The 23,429-nt window shown below is 39.9% G+C and overlaps 1 protein-coding gene across 1 annotated transcript in view; it reads left to right on the plus strand.

The window, feature by feature from the left end:
• The first annotated feature begins 503 nt into the window (after positions 1-503).
• The window catches only part of MMP2 (matrix metallopeptidase 2), a 33,168-nt gene continuing 10,242 nt past the window's right edge, over positions 504-23,429 (plus strand). Inside the window, exons 1-9 of the mRNA XM_071756949.1 lie at positions 504-821; positions 4,642-4,868; positions 6,417-6,565; positions 8,626-8,754; positions 10,262-10,435; positions 16,090-16,263; positions 17,227-17,400; positions 18,326-18,481; positions 20,096-20,243. Coding sequence (XP_071613050.1) covers positions 678-821; positions 4,642-4,868; positions 6,417-6,565; positions 8,626-8,754; positions 10,262-10,435; positions 16,090-16,263; positions 17,227-17,400; positions 18,326-18,481; positions 20,096-20,243 — 1,475 coding nt within the window. The 5' untranslated portion in view covers positions 504-677. The remainder of the gene's footprint in view (positions 822-4,641; positions 4,869-6,416; positions 6,566-8,625; positions 8,755-10,261; positions 10,436-16,089; positions 16,264-17,226; positions 17,401-18,325; positions 18,482-20,095; positions 20,244-23,429) is intronic.

Genomic DNA, 23,429 nt, shown 5'->3' on the forward strand with positions numbered 1-23,429 from the left:
AGAATCTTATTCAGAGCTCTGCACATTCTGAATAGACCAGGGAGGGAGCAATGCTCACACCAAGCAAGAGCTGTGTACACAGACCTACAGTTTGTGCAGCCTGAGCAGGAGGGGCACGAGGGCTCCTGTAGGGTCTGCCTCAAAGTCCATAATAAAAATGTTCACTGTAAGGTACTAGGTAGGAGTGCAACCACATAGGACTAAAGCAAATTATTAGGTCGGTGGAAAAACAGGAAAATAATGTTTAGGCACTAATTATTATTATTTTTTTTAATAAATGTGGGATACTTCACCCTCAAGACGAAATCAGATTGTCCTTTTTTCTGTTCTCTGGCAAAATTGAACACTTTCATATATGCAAATAAGGAGAAAATGTGGCCTCTTCCAGCAGTAATAAGTATCTGCCTGTTGCTACCTTAAAATCACAGCAATCACATCTGGTAACTGCCCTTTTCTCATGTTTCCACTAGTTTTCAGACTTCCTCTTGTGGTAGCCTGAGACTGCGCATCTGGATGTTTTAAACATACAAAGGAATTGCTAGAGCAAGCAAAAGAGAAAACGGGGCAGAGAGTTAAGATGTGCAGATAAGCAACTGGTTGCACTGTGCAGCTAAAGTAACAGGCAGGAGAGTCAGGGAAAAGGTTTTTCCAAAGAGGAGAGCACAAGTTTAGGCAGAATGAAGACTCACATTGTCAGTGGCTTCGTTTTTAAAGTACTATTAATCCAAGTGTATCTTTTAAGTGTATCTTTAGCTGCACCATCACCAATCATTAAGTTTCCTGGAGACAGCACTCCCAAAACAGACAAAGAACTAGCAGTGGTAAGTGTTGGTTTCATCTTTGCTTCAGATTTATATTGTTGTTTCATAAGCAGATGTTTCTTTCTTGTTTCAGCCGAGGCTAAGGAGTGACTGTAGCATTCTCTCCCTAGAGTCTCTGGAAGTGCTAGCTGGCTAGCAAAGGTATCAGCTTTCAAAAGTTAAAGCCAGAGCCAAGTAATGTTTCCTCTCTTAAAATTTTTAAAGCCAGGAAAGAGAGTCTTTTTTTTTTTTCAGTTTGAACATACAAAATAATTTCATTAAATCATTGTGACTGTAATCGAAAGATTGCAATGGTAGGAGGGGAGAAGGGCAAATAAGATACATCTTATTTTTTTTACTTAAATCAAGTAGAAGTGAGGGCTGCCGAGACTCACTTAGTGCATGTATCACAGCTTTCTTAAGTTTATTTTCCAGGTAGTTTGCCATGCTGTGCATAAACACAGCTTTAAGGGATGATTACAATTGAAAGCTGGCTCCAGTTTCAGAAAGCATTGTGACTAGTTGTGACTTTGAAAAAATATCTCAGAGGCTTAAAGAAATTCTTTTTTTCCAAATTTAATGGGGGGGGAAAAAAAAAAAAGGAGTTTGGATTTCTGTGACATTAGCAAATTATACCTATAACTACAGTTTTTTTTATTCCAACCTTATTTTAGCCCTGTGGACCTTCATCAAAATGACATTATGGGAAAGTCCATTTCAGGGGAGATTGAGATAGATTATCCTTATTTTAGCATGTAAATTGTAGACATTTCTCTTCTTCAGCAGTAAGTCCATTTTAAGGAAGATTGAGACAAATTATTCTTATTTTAGGACACAGAGGTTTGAAAGTTGGTCCCTTTACTTTAGGAGATGGTGTGAATCTTGAGAAAGCTTGCCAGGCCAAAGAAGGTCTGGGGGAGGGTAGAGAGAGAATTTCCAGATGGGAGCTGTGGTGGAAAGCTTAGGAAAAACAGACAAACTGACCCAAAAAGAACACTCCTCAGTCTTTAAAGAAAAACAAATTCACTCAGAGTTTTGCCCTATCAGCACAGCAGCCAGGGGATGGGGGAGAAGTGCATGAGAGAGACAAGGGTCCCACATATCTGAAAGTAATTGAACCCCTCTTAAATAATCTGTTTTCTTGCACACAGTCAGGTTTTATTCAGTAACAGCAATCCATATCTCCCCTCATCTCTCCTTCCTTTGAACAACCTATTTATCCTGTGTCCTTAAAGGAAAGCTGCAAGCTGGCTTCATACTGCAGTTCTTTGTCTTTCTCCCAGTATTCTTGGGCAATGCTAACTCTGCCTCAGCCCCTCCATCAGAACAGCCCCAACACTCAGCATCAGAACACAAATTGCTGTGTTGCAGCTGGACCCTGTTCCATTAACAGCCTGGATCAAAATTCCAGATCCCCACAGCTCCCTGCTGACTCTGGGGAAACTGAACATTGCAGCCTAGGCCAAGATGTGGTTTACATAGACACTATATTTTCTTCTCATAGAACAGCTGGTTATGTTCACTTCTCATCTTCAGTAAAATCTCCATTTTAGGAAAAACTAAGAGAGACTTTCTTTCTATTTAGAATCCTAGCAAATAGAATTCTTTAATATGCCTCGTTTTATTTTGGTTTTTTTTTTTCTTACTCCCAAATCTAGAACAGTAAGAGCAGCATTTCTGCTTCATCAGTAAACTTACTTCTGCTGTGTAATCTGTATAATACCATGGTACCTCATTGGAGCAGGGAAACAGAAGCATAAGAAAATATAACATAGGACATTAAAATGAAAACCTGGGATAAAAACAGATCCTCCAGACTGATTTGTTTGATTAGGTGCCTGGTGCACATCTCATCATTGCCACCAGGGCCCATTAACTGTGATTAGGTAGATGCTTGGTGACAGCAAAGGTAAAAACATCCTCTGCCCATCATTTGCCAGTGCCACAGTCTCCACTAGAGAAATACCACAACAGAAGTTACAAAAATCACAAAGAACAGGCATTAGTGCTTAGTCAGAAGGTGGATGGAGGAGCTTCTGAAAGGAAATGGTGCCACATCTTGATGAAATCCTCTGAGTAAGCTCTGAGCCATCTCCTGTGCAGGGTAGAGGAGGTACAGCTGCATTTAATGAGGAGGGATGGTGAAATCCAGGCTCAACCAACTACAGATAATCAAATACCCTTTGCTGTACTTTGCTGACATAGTGGTCTTTTCACCAGTCTCCTGGGTGAACTTCACTCAGTTAATTAGATACATCAAGTAAGGTTTCACTTGAGAATACTCTCTGGCACAATAACTGAAATGTGAAGTCATTTTGTGAGGTTTCTTGTAATCCTCAGTAAGAAATGACTTTCCCTGGTATTTCTGATACATATTTGACAAATATGGCTTGACCTTGTTTAGGCTGTTTTCCCACCTTAGGTTTGCAGATACTATTTTGGATACAATATCTGAAGGATGCTTCTTCCTCTGCTACAGACCATTTTACCTGAAAGATCAGTAACTTGTAGCCTTCCTGTCTGACAACACCATTGACATGGGCACCTCTCAGCTCTGTGCCATGCTAAGCACCAGTTTGGGTGGCCTATACATCAGTTTGGGAACACTTACCATTTCTCAGGGCTGGAGCTTTCCTGTTAGGGATAGGAATAAAATATTACAGACTTGAGTGGGGAGTTCTGAAACCTCTGTGAAAGAGAACCATAAGATTCACTTTACTGGATAAAGCGTAGAACTTCAGATGGTTTAGTCAAGCTGCTTAGAAACTGTCAATGAAAATAACAAGGTAATGATTGGTTGTTGTAATTACTATAGAAGTACTCAAACTATCATCATCATAATCCTCAAGGAAGATAAAAATTCAACAATCTAAAGCTGCATGTAAATAAATCAGGGTGACTGAGCCTGTTGGTGCAACAGTTCAAGGCAAGGCAACAGCCTGAGCTATGGGTTTTCTCAAATTCAGTCTGGATGCAAAAACTGAATTAAAGCCCACTGGGTAGCCAGCACTCCATTGTGTGCCCATGACATGGTTGTCAGTCTCCAGTTAGGAACAGAGCTGATAAGGCATTTTATGCAGTTGCTGAAGATTTAACTGGAAGTTTTTAATTTGCTTCTTCTTGCTCTGGTTTATTGGAACAACTATTATATTTTTTTAAGGCAGGTTTCACGATGTGCTAGAGACCACCAGGTATTCTTTCAGGGTTGGTCCCTACTCCAAGGAGCACACAGTAATTCCGCCAGTCATTGCTGAATTTAAGGGAAAAAATAGTAAATATTGACCACCTTCTTCAGCTCTTTGCAACGTTGGACTCAAAAGCAAATACACACAACATTCAAACAGTTCTGTGTGGTTTGAATAAAAAATGGTGGTTTTTTTTTTTCTTCTGAATTAATGTGGTCTAATTTGTGTGCTTGCTTTGATACCTTGGCAAGTTTCTCAATAATCCATAGAGTCTTACAAGAAAAAAAATAAATACACAAAATCTAAAACTGTAAGCAGATTTATACATCATAAAGAAACCAGAAAAGATAAATCCATTTTTACTTTGTAGTTCTACATTAAAGCTCTATGCTCTACTTACTAATAAAGCAATTCATTAAGTAAAGGTGAAAGTTAATAGTGGAAATTATTGCTAATTAGCAATGTTGTGTGATCAAGGATGGTTCATGTCAATTAAGGAGATTCTGCTGGTCTCTCAGTTACTAATAATAGTAATTTCAAAAAGAAAACTTGCAAATTACAGATGGGAAGCTAACATGGAGTTACACTATTTATTTGCAATGATTAACTATTTCTTCTATGAATTTTACAGTCTTTGTTCTGTGCTTTTTTCCAAGCAATATCTTAACAAATACTACGGATGTCCAAAAGACAACTGCAATTTATTTGTCCTGAAAGATACTTTGAAGAAAATGCAGAAATTTTTTGGGCTGCCTGAAACAGGAGATTTGGATCAAAATACTATTGAGACAATGAAGAAGCCTCGCTGTGGTAACCCAGATGTAGCCAATTACAACTTCTTTCCAAGAAAGCCAAAATGGGAAAAGAATCATATAACTTACAGGTATGGGTTGGTGATGTTGGGGTTTGCTCCTATGTAACCTTTTAAACAGAATACTTAGAAGTGGAGTAGCTGGTTAGAGGGCTAGAGAGGATTTCTTAACTTAGAATCTCCTTTTGTTTTATAAACACTTTAGTAAACACCTATGAAATTTCACAGTGTAGATTTCATGAATAATCATTTAAAGCTCAAATGCACAGTTCTAGTTGAGTCTAAAGAGATTTTGGTTTTGTTTTTTGCTGCAAGCATCCTACAGGAACTGGAGCAGGAGTTTCTCACCTGCCCAACTGCTCAGCAGTGTCTACAGCACTGACTGACCACAGAGGCCACATAGGAGGATCTACTGCTCTGCATTCAGCAGTGACAAAAATGGAGATCATTAAATAGATTTTAAAATAAACCAATAGTATTTCAGATATACGCAAAAATGTTTTAAAGGAAACATATTGCAACAGTTTTAGCATGCTGTAATTTCTTCCTCTGAAGAGTTAGGAACCAATACACCTCTTACTGAAGTCAGTAATATAAAAAGTCTCATTATCTTTGGTAGTCCAGAAGCAAACTTTTAGCCCCATTGAGAACAAAGAGCAGGTTTATCTTGGCTTTTTGACTTAGTCTGCTGCTTCCTCACAACTTATGACCCAAACCATCCCTCATTCTGTGACTAGCCTAAAAAACACTGCAAAAACCTGTGGCAGTTCTAGCAGCCCCCATTGCTGATGTGCTTCCTCTCATTCTTCTTCATTCTCCAAAGAACTGGAAACTTGCCTTCACATGGAGCCTGGCTGGCTATAACATAAAGTACTCAGAAGTCCAATTAAAATATATGAATAATAAGAAAACAAGAGTTTGTCCCTTTCTCATGTCAGGCCTATGGCATGCTGTTACCTCCTGTTTCCCCATGTACCCCACTGCCAATGTAACTGGCACACCAGTAAAGGATTAGCATTTAACTGGGATGAAACAATGTACAGCTAAGGACAATGGACAGGGAGAATAGCTGGTGTTTGCTTGTTATTGAAGAGCAAAATAATTCACACTTGACACTTTCAGAACATTGCTGAGCTCTTTTTCTGGTGAATAAATCTTATCTATATATATATATATATCTTATAAATCTTATAGATGAGCTTGTATGTCCATGTCTAAAGTGTCAGCACAACTTGCAAACTAGGTAGTCTATAAAAATTTAAACCCCAAATGTAATGGAGTAGAGGAACACAAGGTATTGTCCTGCCAGCACCTCAGCACTGATGCAAATCCCTGAGTATTTTGTACAAGGCTCCCTGCCATGCAGGCTTTACAGCCTCTGGTTCCATAATTTCCTTGATGCTGCTACAACAAATTTTAAAGGAAAAGAAATACTATGCACCACATCTGAACACATCTTCTGAACACATTTTCTGAATCAATGGAAAGTATCTAGATCTCAATGAAGCAGTGTTACCCCTTAACCAGAATTGCTGCTGGCTGCACTCTGCATTTTGAGCAATAAACAGCAGAGAACAGGAGGGGATTTCTGTGTTCTCTAACTCTTATTTTACCTCGCAGGATTATTGGCTACACCCCAGATTTGGATCCAGAGACAGTTGATGATGCCTTTGCTCGAGCCTTTCAAGTCTGGAGTGATGTCACCCCACTGAGATTTAACCGAATCAACGATGGGGAAGCTGACATTATGATTAATTTTGGCCGATGGGGTATATCTTTCTATTTTTACATATGGGTTTGGTTTTGTTCCTTTCACTAATTCTTACATTTGGAATCACCTACCATCAACAAGTGGTACCCGTGAGCCTTTCTGGCAAACCTTATCCTAGTTTGCACTTGGCATATACAGGCTAAGATCAGATTTCAGCAAGATATTTTAAATATCCTTGGACTATATTATCTTTCCATAAGAGAATCACTAGGGCCAACATTTTTATTTTGAATTTACAAATCAGAACTAGAACTAGGAAATACTGGTTCTGAGCTTCAGATGATGTGAGTTGGCTTCTCACCATGGAAGAGAATGCCCTCAAACTCTTTATTTATGGCTCCAAAGTCTATTTTCCAGTGATAGGGGTGGAGGTCCTAATCTAATGGAGTTTAAAATCAATTTTGACTCTAGCATAGCAGAATGCAGGCTTTCAATACATGCCTTGATCTTGAGAAATTTAAAAATATGGACTGTAGGATGAATTATGGTTTGAGTCCAGCTGCTGATAGGTGGCTTGATTAATTTTTGTTGTACATGACTTCGTAATTAACTTTGGTTTCCCATGAAAGAATGTTTATAGCTTTTCAGTGTAAACCTGGGGCATTTTAACTTCTTAGGGACAGTCAAAGAATTTTTAATACTAATGAAGATACTTGTGCAGCCAGTCACTTGGGAGGTAGACCTTGGAAGTGAAGTGAACTGTTCAAAGAATAACTGAGCTCTTTGTAAAAGCCTCCATTTCAAGCTGGTTTTCTTTGCTTTAGCTACTGAAGAGTTGACCTCAAAAGCTTCAGAGATTCTGTACAGAACTCAAAACTTCTGATCCTCATCCAGGCTGGCTCAGTTCACCAAAAAAAAAAAAAAAAAAAAAAAAAAAAAAAAAAAAAAAAAGTAGTCTTACAAAGCAGAAGTGTTTCTGCTGGTTTTAGTTCTTGCTGCTTATACCCAGGCTCAGAAACAGTGGGTGAAGAACTTCTTCCACATTAATTCATTCTTATGACTTTACTACATGTCACATTCACAGGAGCAGGGAAATCCACAAGGTTTTTCATTTTAAAGCTTTCTCTTAAGTGAAGGATGCACTTTGAAATAAATGGGAGTAAAACACCTAATACATGTCAAAATCTTCTCCATGACAACTGACACACCAGCCTACTGCAATGAATGAACTGGACTGGTATTAGGAGAGTGACAGCATCATGAAATCAGTGTAGCAGAGTAGGAGAATCAGGGCTGTGTATTCCCAGCTCCTGTTAAATGGCAAGACATCAGACCAAAAGGCCTGAAATGATGCAACTGGAGCTGCTGGCAGCCAGCTTTGATGCACAGGTCAGTGTGGTGAGAAAGCTATGAATACCAGGGCTATGCCCTTGCCAGCCTGCCTTACCCACAGGCAGAGAACTTCCAAGAAAAGGCTACAGTGCAATAACAGGAGAGCTACTTAACCTGCTGCTGCCCTACAGCACTGCTGAGTCTTGGGGTGGTTGATGGAAGAGGCTCAGTTACAGCACTCAGCACTGCACAGCAGACAGCTTCCCAGAGGCTCACTGCTTAGACACTCAGCTGATTTGCTTTCCTGCTCAAAGCAGTTGGAGTCTTGCAAAAGAAAAGAGCACAGCAGCCTGATGTGCAGCAGAAAAACACAGCCTGCAAAAAGAAATCTGCCTTTTGCTTTCCAACCTCGGTGTGGGAAGCTGATACAAATGATCTGAAAATACCTCTCAGCTACAATGTTTGTTTTACAGCTTCTACCAGTCTACTATGCAGTATTTCACTGTTCTTTGATTGTTTTCCACAATACTTATGAAACATAAAATAACATACTGTGACAGCTGCAGTACTGACACTTCATGTTCTTTGTAAGAACTGGCTGCTTCTGGTACAGCCTTGCCAGCACAACCTATACCAATAAACTCACTCAGTGAAATATCTGCTGTCTCAGATGGGAAAGTAGACCTGAAATCATCATTCATGTGTAGATTCTGACAGAGCTGAGGTCAGTAGAAACTGCTCTGGTTTTTTGTTTGTTTTTTTTTTTTTGTCTGCTTCCTCCTGCAGAGCACGGGGATGGATATCCATTTGATGGCAAAGATGGTCTCCTGGCTCATGCCTTTGCACCAGGGCCAGGAATTGGAGGAGACTCCCATTTTGATGATGATGAGCTGTGGACTCTTGGAGAAGGGCAAGGTACTGGAGTTTTTGATGTTTCAGAACAAATGGCTGCAATGTTTTACTGCTCTTTCAGGCACTGCACTGAAAGTTGTCATTGACATGTCAGTAAATGTTAGGAGATAAAAATTACATTGTTCTCTACAAAATGTTGATATAATACCTAGACAGATGTTACCTGGGATTCCCAATTCTTTTCCTCTACTGTTGCCTCTTGAAAAACTGAATAAATAATGGGCCTGATGCTGCACCACCTTCACAACTTGTGGAAAAGCAGAAAGCCATAACTAAGTTCTCCTGTACCCTGATTACAACATCTTTAAATTCATTTGTAACAGGCAGACTGGGCAGTGCTTTTCTGCCAACATATCATTTTAAGATGGCTTAAGATAAGGATGCAGTTGATAAAAACAATCATCCACCTAAGCAGAGATTTATATACTTACAGCATCTGTCAAAAACTAGTGGAATATAAATCTCTTATGCTGAGGACTGAAACAAAATCATTACTGAACAGTGGATTAAGAACATCTCCAAGAATCTTTATCAGGCAGCTTGCCATAACCTCATAATAATACAACAAACAAGACCAAGTATTAGTAGCTTGGGACTTACTTTTTTTTTCTGCTTGAACTTTGACACAATAATATATTTTTAATTATAATTCTTCTATTGTGAAATAATTTGGAAAACTTGAATATGACCTGAAATTCATGTTTACCTGTAATTTAAAATCCTATTTTTCTCAGCTGTCCTCCCATTGAAAATATAATTGACCTTTAATACCAAAATAGTCAACTTCCTTCTATTTGGCTTGCTTTTAACATTAGCAAAAGCACTGAGCAGTACACGCAGTAACTGGAGCAGATCCCTGCCTCAAATTAACAATGTACAGGAGGAAAATGTTTTCTGTACTAGTGGAAATACTGCACAAGCATCTAGCCAGTGACTGCCAGTAAAATAAGTGAAGTATTCAGAGGTGAACACCAGCACAAGTACTGCAGTATCAGGACTACATGTGACAAACTAAAGTAAAACCCAGAACCTGGGTGTGTCTGTGTTACCAGAGCAGATCTCATTCAAGTCCAATTAGAAATAACCAAAGTGGTTTGAGGCACAAGGCATGCTCAGCTCATGCTCAACTCCTGCCCAGAAACTCTCAAACTATACTGAACATTACGAAAGAAACTTTGTGTTATTAACAGCACATTTAGAAACTTCCATTGCCATAGTAACAAAAACATATATACTTTTTCTGGGCTAATTCTAAGGTCTGTTCATTCTAACACTTTGCCATGAGTAATATCCACGCAATCCTTTCAAAATTACCAGTTATTATTTCAGCTATGGTAATTTTGCCAATACAGAGACCAGCAACATATTGTATTTCAAAGTGGAAACTCAGACTGCATTTCTATACCAATGCCCTCCAGGAAAAGAAGTCCAGAAACTGCTTTTTTTTTTTTTTTTTTTTTTTTAAATCACTTGGTGACTAATTTCACCACTGCATTTGTTCTCTTTATAGTGGTTAGAGTGAAGTATGGAAATGCAGATGGTGAATACTGCAAATTTCCCTTCTGGTTCAATGGCAAGGAATACAACAGCTGCACAGATGCAGGACGCAGTGATGGATTCCTCTGGTGTTCCACAACCAAAGACTTTGATGCAGATGGCAAATATGGCTTTTGTCCCCACGAATGTAAGTAGAACACTTTTGTTCTACTGTTTTTTTCCTGGTAGTATGTGCCCTGCCTATTTTCTCCATATACCCATCCTTGTACATCTATTTCCTTTCTGGCAGATTTAGATTTACTGCTCTCTGGTGTCTCCTCAATCTCTAAGCAGAAAAAAGCTCCCTAAATGCTCCCTTAGCATAGGAGAGTTTGCAACTGATGGTGACCCAGGTGGAGGCATTTCTCCAAAAACAAGGACATACTGAAGATATGTCAGAAGCAATGTCAGCCCCAGGGATATAGGAAAAACAGTACAGGTTTATTTTCATGACCTAGGAAAGTCATTCATCTTTTAGAGTATGGATAGGGCCATACTAGGAGATGAAGCACACTAAATGACAGAAAACTCCCTAAATTGCAGGCCATTCCACTCACAGTTTCAACTGCATCTCCTTCAAGAGCAGGGATGGGCAAAAACCAGTTAAGGATGAAGCCCATTAAGCCAAAGCTCCTGAACTTTACAGATCAATGTTATCAGCTGGTGGCCCAAATCCTCTGAATCTGAGAGGCCTTTTAGGGCAACTTGACACAACTATTGTCACAAATCACCCTTTAAATGACCTCATATTGCTTTTCAAAGTAAAAATGACCAAATTATAATATCTATACTGATACAGTTATACACTGGTGCACTGTAAATTGATAGCTAGGAGAGCACTAATTTTTAGAATTTAGGTTTTTATTTTTAACACCGGTCAGATGACTCTTGCTCATGAAGCAGTTCTAGCAGCACACTTCAGGTACAGGACTGACATGGTATTTCACAAATCTGTATCAGTACCTGTACACAACTGCTAGAGGGTCTAGAAAAGCTAGGATCATACTAAATTTCTATGTTTTTGGAATGTGAACAGATTCCTCTGATTCACAAGCAATTTATTTCATATTTGGAAACACTCCCTTACAAATTAAACGATATGTATAATCCTTTCATGTAGCTGTAACTTTTAAAAATATATACACAGTATTATTAACATCTTTCAAATTAAATTATGACAATATGTTTCCTGTTAAACATCAGGAACATGTATTCATATGCTTAGAAATTTTAATGAGCCTACTGGATATAAGATTTCAGACAATTTATTATTATATGAGTGTTTATTTGATCTCCTGTATATCACAGCAGGAAACCTTTAGAGAAGCAATTAAGTATAATTTGCTGTAGACTACTGTGCTAATTTATCAGCAGTGAGAAAAGAAGGTGAGGAGCCTGATTCATCTCCTGTTTGCCAGCTCCAGTGCTGGCACCTATATGCATGGGCATTCCCAGTACTACAATATCCCATATTCACTTTTTTCTGTTTGTACATAACTGATTGCTAGAAGTTTTTGTCAGCAGGGAGTGTTTCATCACTCCTGTTACCCTATGTCCTGAGCCATGGACCTACAAGGTCACTAAAACTTCTGCCTGTTGCTGCTGTGGCGTAACAAATATTAAGAAAGTTATGGAAGATAAGAAAATAGTGAAGTTTTTGTTGGACACATGCTAATCCTGCTGGGAACAACAGTACTGAAGTTATTTATAATATCAGGGCTACACACAGTCAGTACAAGGAAAGGGAATGCAGATTGCTGAAAGAAAATCAGTGATGCCTCTGATGCAAAGCTAACAAACCAAGAACATGTTAGGGGACTGCCAGACCAAGAATGCACAAGCACAGCCTGAGACATCCTAGGCAAGCCCCAACAAGTGGTGCAAAACCAAAAGTGTGAATTACATGTGTGTCATTAAGAAATTCCGGTGTAGAAAAAGTTGGGATACCCTGTCTTCAAAACTTCTCTGGTATCCTATTGTAGCCAAGCACTAAATGGATTCCTGCTTGAAAAGTTTTTGGGATTTCTCAAGTTCATTCACAAGGCCATATAGTTTCCAATATGAGATGACATGTTTTCTGTATCAGGATGCCAGTGGTTTGCAAAATCTGTTGTAGAACACACCAGTCTTCTAGCCTTAATGTGACAAAAAATTACACTTTAATTTCCAAAGCTTTAGTTGCCCACTATAGATCACATCTAGAGCTGCAATCTACCAGGGTGACAGCTTGTACATAACAATAGGGGATCAACACACAGAACTGTGAACTTTTAGCAGACTTCAATTAAAAAAAAAAAAAAAGTTGTCATTAGCTCCATGACTTAGAGAAGTAGCTTCTTTAGCCTAACACACACAAATACCTGCACAACCATTTTTGCCTAAAATTTTGTCAGCTCCCTTACTCTCCACTTTTCCCCACATCTCTTCTCACTCAGGTTAATCCTTCCAGCTGGAAAAGAGTAAAATTTGCCTTATTTCTTTAAAATACTGCAAATGCTTGGATATAGTCAGAATGAAGCCCAGATTTCAGGCAGCTGAAATCCACATACCCAGACTGATACCTTTGAAAAATCCCAGTCCTACAGGACTGAAAACACAAGCAGTGAAGCATTCTCAGGGAGAGTTGGTTCTGGAAGCTGATGATCCTGGAAACACTTGTGTCAAAGTTCCTGAAATGGAACAGAAGGGTTTCAGCCTTTTGTTTCTGATGTAATTGTTTCACAAGATCCTTGAACAGTCATGCACAGATGTTTCTGATTAAATCCAGAGCAGCATTGTTCACTCAGTATTCTGAGACACCATTTGTTAAAATCCAGTTAAATAAATTCAGACAGGGAAGGATTTACATCATAGAGCCTGTGTTGGGGGTGGCATTCCCAGTTGTCAGTGTTTGTTTCTCACTCCCTTTTGATTCACTGCAGCTACTTTCAATTCTTCTTGCCACACTGCATATTTGGAAACATATTTCAAGCTATGGTACTGCCCCAGGCTTTTCTGAAGTTAAACCCAGATCTGTACCTTAATTTTGTAGACTGATTCAACTATCATTTGTCAAAGCAGAAAGTTACCACCTACCACCCAAATCTTAGGCAGGTGTGATCAACCTCTCCTTTGCCATATGGGATCGAGGGATCTTGAATCTCTGTCTTTACCAAATTGCACTGAAACTACAGGACATTTAGGCTCCTCTGGCCCTCTGACATCTGTTACTAACACCTGCACTCTGCCTGTACCTCTTTCATGCTCGTTGAAGTTTTTGTAGGCTGCTGCTCAACTGTTCTCCCAGACAGAACCCTCATGTAGCTGCAGCTACCTCCACCTTGGATCTGTGCCACAGGATTTTTAGCAGCCTTCCAGCCTGAGGCTTCCTTACATCCCAGCTGGCTGATTATTCTGAGAAGAGCTAACAGTCCAGTGCTGCTCACAGACTAGCAATGCCCAGTTGGAATCTGCTCTCACATCACCCTATCTTCCCTGATTTTTAAATTGCTGAGCTTACCATGATGCAGAACACAAGTCAGGCCCTTTAAGATTCACTTCAAATTAAATTAAGCTTTTGTTTTGTCTGGGCAGAAACTGACCTAGTCTCTGTCTTTAACTTTCGTATATATTAAAGAATTTTCTAGTTAAGGAGGATTTGAAAACTTTAATAAACTGTTGTTACCATCACATAATGATACCTCAAGCTAAATGAAAAACTGCGTTTTGACTGTGACTCACAAAGACTGCATGCAAAGCAGTAGGAGACTAACTTTCCATAAGGTTTTTGTAACTTAGCCACATTTAACCAATAAAAGAAGGCTATTAAAATACAAAGTTTGCCAGACCTGGAGCTGGAAGTAGCTCATGTGGTCAATGAGTCATCTAAACAACTCAGTTTAATTTGGCCTTCCAATTGTACTATTTCTTTATTAAAAAAAAAAAAAAAAGAAAAAAAAAAGAAAAAGAAAAAGTCTTTCTCCAATCACAATAGCCACAGTCCTAGCTAATGCACATTTCCTAATTTATTACATTGTCCAAGACAAACACAAACATTTGAGCTTGCTCTTTTGGGCGTGCACAGTGTGTGTTGCAGTTATCTTGATGAGCACCTTTTGTCTAGAGGTAGCACCCCTGTGTGGCTGCTTCAGGATGTTCAGGATGCAGAAGGATACAGATGACAGCTTGGCCAGATCAGAAGTTCAGTGAACTCATGCATGTGAGCCAGATATGAAAAGCTCCAGGTCCTCTCTTCAGTGTGACTGGAACTTATCTCAGTAACTTACTGGTTCATGCCCCTGATACTGTGGCCAAATACTGATTGAAGATGAAAAGACAAAATGTGTCACAATCACATCTGTGTCACAATCCCCTATTTTCAGAATCCCTCCCAGTCAGACTTCACCCAGAAGAAGTCTTGGGTTTTTGTTACTACTCTGAAAAGTGAAGCACACTTGACCAAGCAAAGGCAAAACCTTTCACATCCTACACAAAGGCATTGAGGCTGCAATGGCTTTTTGGTCAACAGGAATAACAGCAAAGCTAGAAACAACCTGCCAGGCCTTCCCTCCTGCTCTTTGGGTTTTACCTTAGCTTACAACCGTGGGAAGGAGGGTGGAAGAGGTATCCCCTTGGAAACCTTAATAAAGGCCCAGTCATGCTTAGTTGACATGGAACTCAAACAGGGCTTTTGCATCCTGAGGTGCTGTTGTTAAATCTTAAGGGGAATTAGTGCACAGTTGCATGAAGGATTTTTTGCCTCTGTTCAGAGCAATTTGTTGCCCTCACAGTTTCCTCTCACCAGCACATGGCACTCGCACAGTCCTGCCATTAAGGATTCCCATGGATACAGCAACCATGACAAGACACAAGCAGATTCCCAAAATTCCAGCTGCTCCAAGCCACTGATATTTCCATGTAATTCAGTCTGGACATACATGTTTTTTAAATAGCAGCATAAGAAAATTTTTCTGTCTTCCTCTAGATATTCCAGCAGGTTTATTAAAATCCTAAATCTGATCCCAGAACTCCTGACTCAGTTTAATCCATTCCCCTTCCTTGACAAGAGGGATTTCTCCTTCTCAGAACTGAGCCATGGGGTCTTGTTTGAGTATAAACAATCCCAAGAAGACCAAAAGCCTCCAGTCAGGAGCACTAACAAAACAAAAGCTTTGTCAGAGGAGCCCTATTTGTCCTCTCTTGCTTATCTCCAGTGCCGGAGCCCAGCTGCAAGGATTCTCAGGAATCAGAAGATAAGCCAAGAGGAAAAGCCTACAGGGTATTATTTGACTAACTCCACTCTATATCAGCATCTTGAAGACACTGAAAAATATACACAGATGGCCATAAGGAAAAACTGATCTGGCATGCCTGTGGCTCTGTACAAAGTTTGCCATTCTAGCTAAGATATTTTATGCAAAGTAATTCAAACAGGGAAGCACTAAGGAACATGAGAGAGTTTTCCAACATCCTATTTCTAAACGTTCTTTTCAATCAGAGACATTAATTGTATGTTATGAAGCAGGCTATACAGTATTCAGACAATTCACACCACCTCTAGAAAGCTTGGTAGAATTTTCTTCATTCCCAGTTCCCTTCTAAAGATCAGCTCCTTTCTATACAGTTCTCAGACTGCAACATCCCCTGTCAGTCTTGCCAAAGCACTTCAACATTGGTGTCAAGGAGAGGCTGTGGGTGTGACTGGCACCAGGCACAGCAGCTGCCTGATCTCTGCCAAGAGCTCTGCAGCATTGCCACTGGTGGTGATACTACCTTGACACTGAGCATTGGGCAGTGACATTCTTGTTTGTGTTTTCTCTACAGCACTTTTCACGATGGGTGGCAATGGTGATGGGCAGCCCTGCAAATTTCCCTTTAAATTTCAAGGCCAGTCCTATGACCAGTGCACAACAGAAGGCAGGACAGATGGATACCGATGGTGTGGCACCACTGAGGACTACGACAGAGATAAGAAATACGGATTCTGTCCAGAGACTGGTACAAGGAATTTTGTTTGTGTAACACAGTCTAATTTGTCAGTGTTTTAAGTAACAAGTCTCCTTTTTTACACCTCCACCAGAGCATGCAAAAGTAGAGGAGGTAGGCCTAGGAAGCCTACCAGCATAGGTGGCCAAGGAAGTAACCAGAACACACCAAGTCAATCAGGGACACAGCACTGTTATTGAACCACAGGACTAAATGTGTACTGCTGCAGAATAATTACAGGTAGATCACAATTTGTCAATGACCCTGGATGAGAAGTCTTACAAGACAGGAGCAAGCATGGATAATATTTTAGCTTAATACTTCCCAGTGTCACTTGAAAAAAAAGAAAATTGTGTTTAGTATGTAAAGCTTGAGTTAATACATTTTTCCAGCATTTCAAGATGAACTAAGCAAAATGGTTTAGGCAGGAAAATAGACTTCTTTCTTTTTATACTTTTGAACTTGAGTTTTATTACATAAAGGAAAAAAAAATTAATTTGAAGTCTTTTATAGCTTAGCAGGTGTTCAATTTCAGGATACAGAGTAGAGCCATAAGTATTCAGAGTGTGTAAGTTAGCTATGGCAGTTCTAAAATCTCAGGCTTTTAACAGCATCAAGCTGCAGCTGGAGTGCCCCTGTAGCAACCTGAAGCTACATTCAGACCTACACATATTCTGGTTTTGGAGTCTTTTGAAAATTCCTGAACCATTTGCAGCAGGGGTTTGATCTGCCTTCCTCGGGGCTCATTCTTACTCTCACCAATGGAAATGCTTTTTTTTTTTTTTTCCTGTGTCAATTTTGTCAATTTTCTTTTCAAATATTACTTATAATCTTACTCCTCATGTTCTTAAAGAACTGCAGATTGTCTGCTTGCTTTCTGTTTTTATTGTGCAGTTTAGGAGAAAAAGCCTCAGCTTAATCTCACAACAGGGCTCCCCTTTCTCACTCAATGTGCATTTCTGTCCTTCCCCACAGCCATGTCAACAGTTGGGGGCAATTCAGAGGGAGCTCCTTGTGTATTCCCTTTCATCTTCCTTGGGAACAAATATGACTCCTGTACGAGTGCAGGGAGGAGTGATGGGAAGCTCTGGTGTGCTTCTACCAGCAGCTATGATGATGACCGCAAATGGGGCTTTTGTCCAGATCAAGGTAACAAAAGAATTTGTCAGAGCAAAATCACAGTGACCACATTGGTGTCATCACACTTAGGATGATTTCTTTCTCATGCTTATCACTCCTGTCTGGTTACAGGAGTGCAAAGGCTGAGCAAAAATGCTACACTGAAATGTGAGACTAATGTTAGTCACAGAACTCACCTGCTTGAATTGTTCTGATTGTCTAAAATCATAGTGATTCAGTATCTTTGCAAAATATAAAAGCTAAAAACATTTTAAAAACCCACAATATTAAAAAAAAAAAATGTTCGTCTCCTCACTAATTTTTCCTTCCAAAGCTAGTCCACAAGTACTATAGTATTTCACTAGTACATAAGAACTATACTTTGATAGGGGTCAAATTAGGAACAAATGTTAATTGTAAACAATTAATCCATTTGTGACTGATACTTACAAAAATGCAAAACATGTTTAAAAGAGAGATACAGTATTCAGTATTTAAAATTATATTGGATAATCTTTTCCCTCTTTTGCTCTGTTTAGAGCGTCAAATATACAGATCTGTTTATGGTGCAAGGATGCCATTTACTGATGAAAAATTAAGTTTCAAGGTGTGGATTGCAAATTTAATTATTCTTGGGCATTGCTATTATCATCATCATCATGATCATCTACACTTCCTTTTTTCACAGAAGTATTAAGACCATGACCAAAGTCACTTACATGTGAGACAGTAGCAAACATCTGCCAGAGAAGAGGTTTTAGAATTTCTCTAATAAAAGTAATTTCTGTATGTGTGAGACCCAACACAGGAGGCTGTAAATGCTAATTACAATGCTTATTATTGAGACCTTTTTGATGGGCAGCTAGGAGATTAAAATTATAAGACTATGGCTAACCTGTGTGGTTCACTTCTCTTTGGATGCAAGCAGCTAACTCTATCCTGCTGTGTTATTCAGGTTACAGTCTCTTCTTGGTTGCTGCTCATGAATTTGGCCATGCTATGGGATTGGAGCACTCTGAGGATCCAGGAGCTCTCATGGCCCCAATCTACACCTACACCAAGAACTTCCGACTTTCTCAAGATGACATTAAAGGGATCCAAGAGCTATATGGTAAAGTCTTCCCCCTACTTCCCTCCTACCTCCCCTTCTCCTACTTCAAATAAATGTAACAGTTTAAGGATGAGGAGTCACTAAATTTACTGAACTAACGGGAGCACCAGAACTCCCCTGGTAATCAAGGCTTTTGATGAAAATCTCTAATGCCTTTACTAGGACAATGCTATGTCATGCTCTTCTCTGGCTTGGAACAACTGCTATGTGCATTTTGGGGTGTCTTTGTCTACCTCAGTCTAAGCTTCCCAATTTCCAGCTCCCTGTAAGAACAGAAGGGCTTTGTTCCCTGGTCCACCTGGGAAACAGTTCACATTGCCTTCCCACAGCAATTCAAGCTGTACCCTCACAACACAGTCACATTTTCAGATAGTGCACAGGAGCTGATGCTTCCATGTAAATGTATTTGGCAAGCTCCTGGACGTAAACTGGGTTTAAATATTTTTATGTCAATACATATTTAAAATTTATTATTTTCTCCACAGATACTCTTAGTGAAATGCATAGGAATTATTACAATTACAGCTCCTTCTATGCATATGTATTTTCCCTCTTACAGAGGCATATGTGTACTACAGCCAATTAAGCAGCTGAAAATCTATACCATTGCTCTTTCTGTGCTTTTCACTTTTTTACTCAGGTATCTTCATAACTGTCAGTGACCATATTCTACAGTATTGAACACCTTATTGAACATTATAGTACAAATATACCAAAATTATTACCACATGAGAGACCTACCAAAATTATTACAAAACTGATTTGAATTTTCATTTTTTTCCTGGATTGGCTGCTTTAATTAAGACTGGGAACTGAGATACAGGCAAGGTTAGGTGAATTTTCTAAGCTTGCACAGCCCATGTATTTGGTATTTTTAATTTTAACTCAGTTCTCTCGAGGCACACATCAAAACATGAGACAAAACTATATTTCTTGCCTCTTTATACCCATTACAAACTGCTTTCTTTACAAAGCAAATATTTAAGAAACCTCTTTGATTTCTCCCATTATCTCAAACCAGCTACACTTAATTTGTTTCATAGAATAAATCATGTCTAAGACAAAAATGTAAATGCCTCATAAGGCAACACAGCAGCCAAATGATCAAACAAAATAAAATGAACCAGAGGGCAGAGTGAATGTCCTGAAGAGCAGGTTTTGATTATTGATGAGGGCACAAAGATCATACAAATGGTTCAAAATGCATCTTTGTAACTCCCAAAATATTGGCACTTCTAGAAAGAGCAGAAACCCATTTCGACATCCCTCTCAGCAGAACTACATGTAATTCTGAAATGAATAATTGCCAGTGATACAAACTCTGTAATGTAATAAAAACTTCTGAATAGCTTTCAAGTAAAATAGGGAGCTCAAGATGGATTGACACTTTCAGGCAGTGTCTTGAATGAGGCCACACAGCAGATTAGAGCAGGTCTGGAAGCTAAAGCCTTCTCAGCTCTACTCACCCACCAGTCTGCTCAAAAGATTTTAAAGATTTCCCCTTCAAGCACTGCCTCCAAATTCTTCTCCTTCTATGAATTTGGATCCCTCATGTCCCCTGTGTTACCTGGGCAGTATTTCAGTGTGACAGGGTCTCTCTGTTCACTATTACAGAAGTATCACCTGATGTTGAACCTGGACCAGGGCCAGGGCCAGGGCCACGTCCAACCCTTGGACCTGTCACTCCAGAGCTCTGCAAGCACGACATTGTATTTGATGGAGTTGCCCAAATTAGAGGAGAAATATTCTTCTTCAAAGATAGGTAAGTGAGATAAACAGCTTACCAATGGGGCCTCAACTGGAGGAATGTCAGACCTATTCATCAAACTCCAGAAATTTATTATCAGTCACAAAGCACATTTCTGCCCTTTCTTCTGTGTGTTTGGGTATAACAAAACGTGCTAATCAACTCCTAAGGGAAATTCTGGTTTTATGGTTAAATAAGGTTTCTCCTTATTTTTCATAAGGGTACACTGCTGGCTTGTGGTCAACTTGGTTTCCCTCAGGATCCCTTGATCCTTTTTCACAAAGCTGCTTTCCAGGCTGTTGAGCCTGGACACCATGCAGTGGTTTGGGGTTGTTCCTCACTCAGTGCAGGACTCTGAACTGGCCTTTGCTGAACTGTGCGTTTCCTGTCATCCCATTCTTCAAGGGGTCAAGGTCCCTCTGGATGGTTAGCACAACCCTCTGGTGTATCAGCCACTTCTCCCAGTTCTGGGTCACCAGCCAACTTACTGAGGCTGTGCTCTCTGCCCCATCATCCAGATCATTTTTGAAGATGTTCAGTAGTCTTCTACCCAGTGCTTACACCTGGGGCACACAGGGAGTTAATGCCCTCCAGCTAAGGCTTCTCACCACTGACCACACACCCTCTAGGCATGGCCAGTCAGCCAGTTCTCAGTCAACCTGTCTGCTTCCTTCACCCACACTTCAGCAGCTTCTCTGTGAGACTTCTGTTGGAAAAAATTCAAAGTTCTTTCTGACCTGCTCTCCCTTTATCTACCGAGCCAGTAATTTCATCACAGGTTATCACATTGGTCAAGGATTACTTCCCATTTAAGATTCCATGCTGACTACATTCAAACCACCTCCATATCTAAACAGATAGGAAAGATGATTATGCCATAAATTCACCATTTCTTGGAGCTACTCTCAGGCTTCTTTAACAGTTGAATTTTCAACTTCAGTCATCATTTTAGGAAGTATTGTGGTGGTTTTTCATTTCAGGTTTCTGCCCTGCACTGGGATTGCACATGCCAAGATGCTGTGACAAAGACTGTGTCAGTTGTAGTTCTAGCTAAAATCAGAACAAGGAAATGCCAGAAACTTCACAAAAAAAACAAAACAAACAAAACAAAAAAAAAAAAAAAAAAAAGTGACTGTTCTCATATTTTCTGTCCAGTTCTACAGACTGGAGCACGAAAATTAACCCTGGTGTCAACTCTGCTGCCTTCTGCAGTCATACGAGGGCTGCTCCAAAGGGCTAAGTTGCTGGGAGACACCTCCAGAATTCTAAAAGGTTATGCAAACCAGATATGACCCCCAAAATCTCTAAAGATTTATCCATCTGTAATGCCAATCACAAAATTAGCAATTTAATAGTTGCAGTAGTGGGTCTATTGCTTGCCAAAGAAAGAGTAATTCCCTATAAAATATTTCTGGATGCCTTTTGTAGCAAAAACTACAAGCACTGTAATTCAGCAACGCAAATGTCATCGTTTCCAGTGGAGCAGAGAGTAGAGCTCTACCCTTCCTGATTTCATTCCATAGAGTCTCCCATTCTGGGAGAAAGCTTCAAATCTGACTGCTAGAAAATTTCCAGTCTCAGTTTCTAAAAAGACCCCTCCAAAAAAAGTGTTCATCCAAACTTAGTGGCATTTATCTCCAGTGCCTCATCCACCATGGAGACATTGCTGTAACAGATCTTCAGCTCCAGAGTAATTTTCATTATGATGCTCTGGTCCAAAGAAGATCCATTCCTTTCCCATGTCCGTAAAGATAAAATTATGGGAATCCATGAGCAAAACCTTGTGACTAAACCCTGAGTGGTTTAATCCAGGTTGAGTCTGAAATCATTACACAACTATTATGTGACTGACAGCTGCTGGAATAACACATCAAGATCTCTGGTGACTGGCACAGGCCCCACATGTGCAAGGGCTCCAAGGCAGAAGACAAGAGGCATTTTTGATGCAATAGGAGAGACATTCCTGATAAAATGGGGTGGCTGCAACAGCTGTAGCTCCCACTGCTTGTTCCAGGGCCTGCATTACCCAGCTGCTCAGCAATGAAGAACATCTCCTTAGGAGCATGGGACTTGGCAGCTCCATGGTGAGAGACACTAGAGCTCCTTTTTCCCTGCCATAAATCAATGCCCAATTTGAAATCATTTATCCACGGTTGCCCTGAATGTTCTCCCAAAGCTGTTGAAAATCTGGGCCCATGGATGTTCACAGTGCATGTGCTCAAATCAAATAACATCTCCTACCATGCAGGAGTATACACAAGCATCTGAGGCTGATGAGTTCTTTCAACACACCTGTTCATTCCTCCTGGCCAGATACTGGAGCAGAAATTCAAAAGGGAGCAGAACTGACAAAGTCTCTCTCACAAAACACCAATGTAACAGTTATTTCTATCTGCTGATGGTGTAAAGTCCAGCCATCTCAGCCAGAGTTCAGTTTTCAGCAAGAAGATGTGAAGAGGGTGTTAGTGTGCAGCATAGTGTAACTCACCACCTTTTCATAACACAAAGTCAAGGGCAACTGGGTAATCTTACAATAATGTACAATAATTCCTTCTGTGAATTTCCTTCTAGTTCCCATCTATGTGACACTCTGATAATGATGCTTTGGGTTTTAAGTTGGACTTAATCTTTATCAAAATGTAGAAACTGGGATTAAAAACATCTGGTTGGAAGAACCAAGTAAGATTGTAAATTGCTGTGTTCTTCCTGTATTCCTCTTGACCCTGTCAGTGGCAGGCCAGGGATCCCTAATGGCAAGGAGCAGCTCCTTCTCAAGCCACAGTACGAACAGATCAGCCTCAAAGAAAGCCAGCACTGGACCCTTTCTCCAACAAGCTGCAGACCTGGCCCCATTGGCCAAGCCTAACAAATTTGCCAAAAACAGTCCTTATTTTTGACAGAATAGTCAGCAGAGTGCTAAAATGTTCACCTCAGCTCAGTGCCTTCAAATAGAAAAGACACATTCTCACAGCAGTAAAAAAAACTTTCCAGTTTCACAGTGTTCACTGCATACTCATCACCTCTTGCTCACCTGTTGGCCTTGGTTGACAGACCTGCACCTTGCTTTTGCTTGTGTAAACTGGTAATCACACGAGGTTTGATTCAACAAGGAACATTTAAAATCTATTCCTAAATCAGCAAATCAATTCAGTATTCTCTATAATCCAAATAAACCAGAAGAATTTCATATTCAGATACTGC

Source organism: Heliangelus exortis, chromosome 13 (genome assembly GCF_036169615.1).
Source record: "Heliangelus exortis chromosome 13, bHelExo1.hap1, whole genome shotgun sequence".
Classification (NCBI taxonomy): domain Eukaryota; kingdom Metazoa; phylum Chordata; class Aves; order Apodiformes; family Trochilidae; genus Heliangelus; species Heliangelus exortis.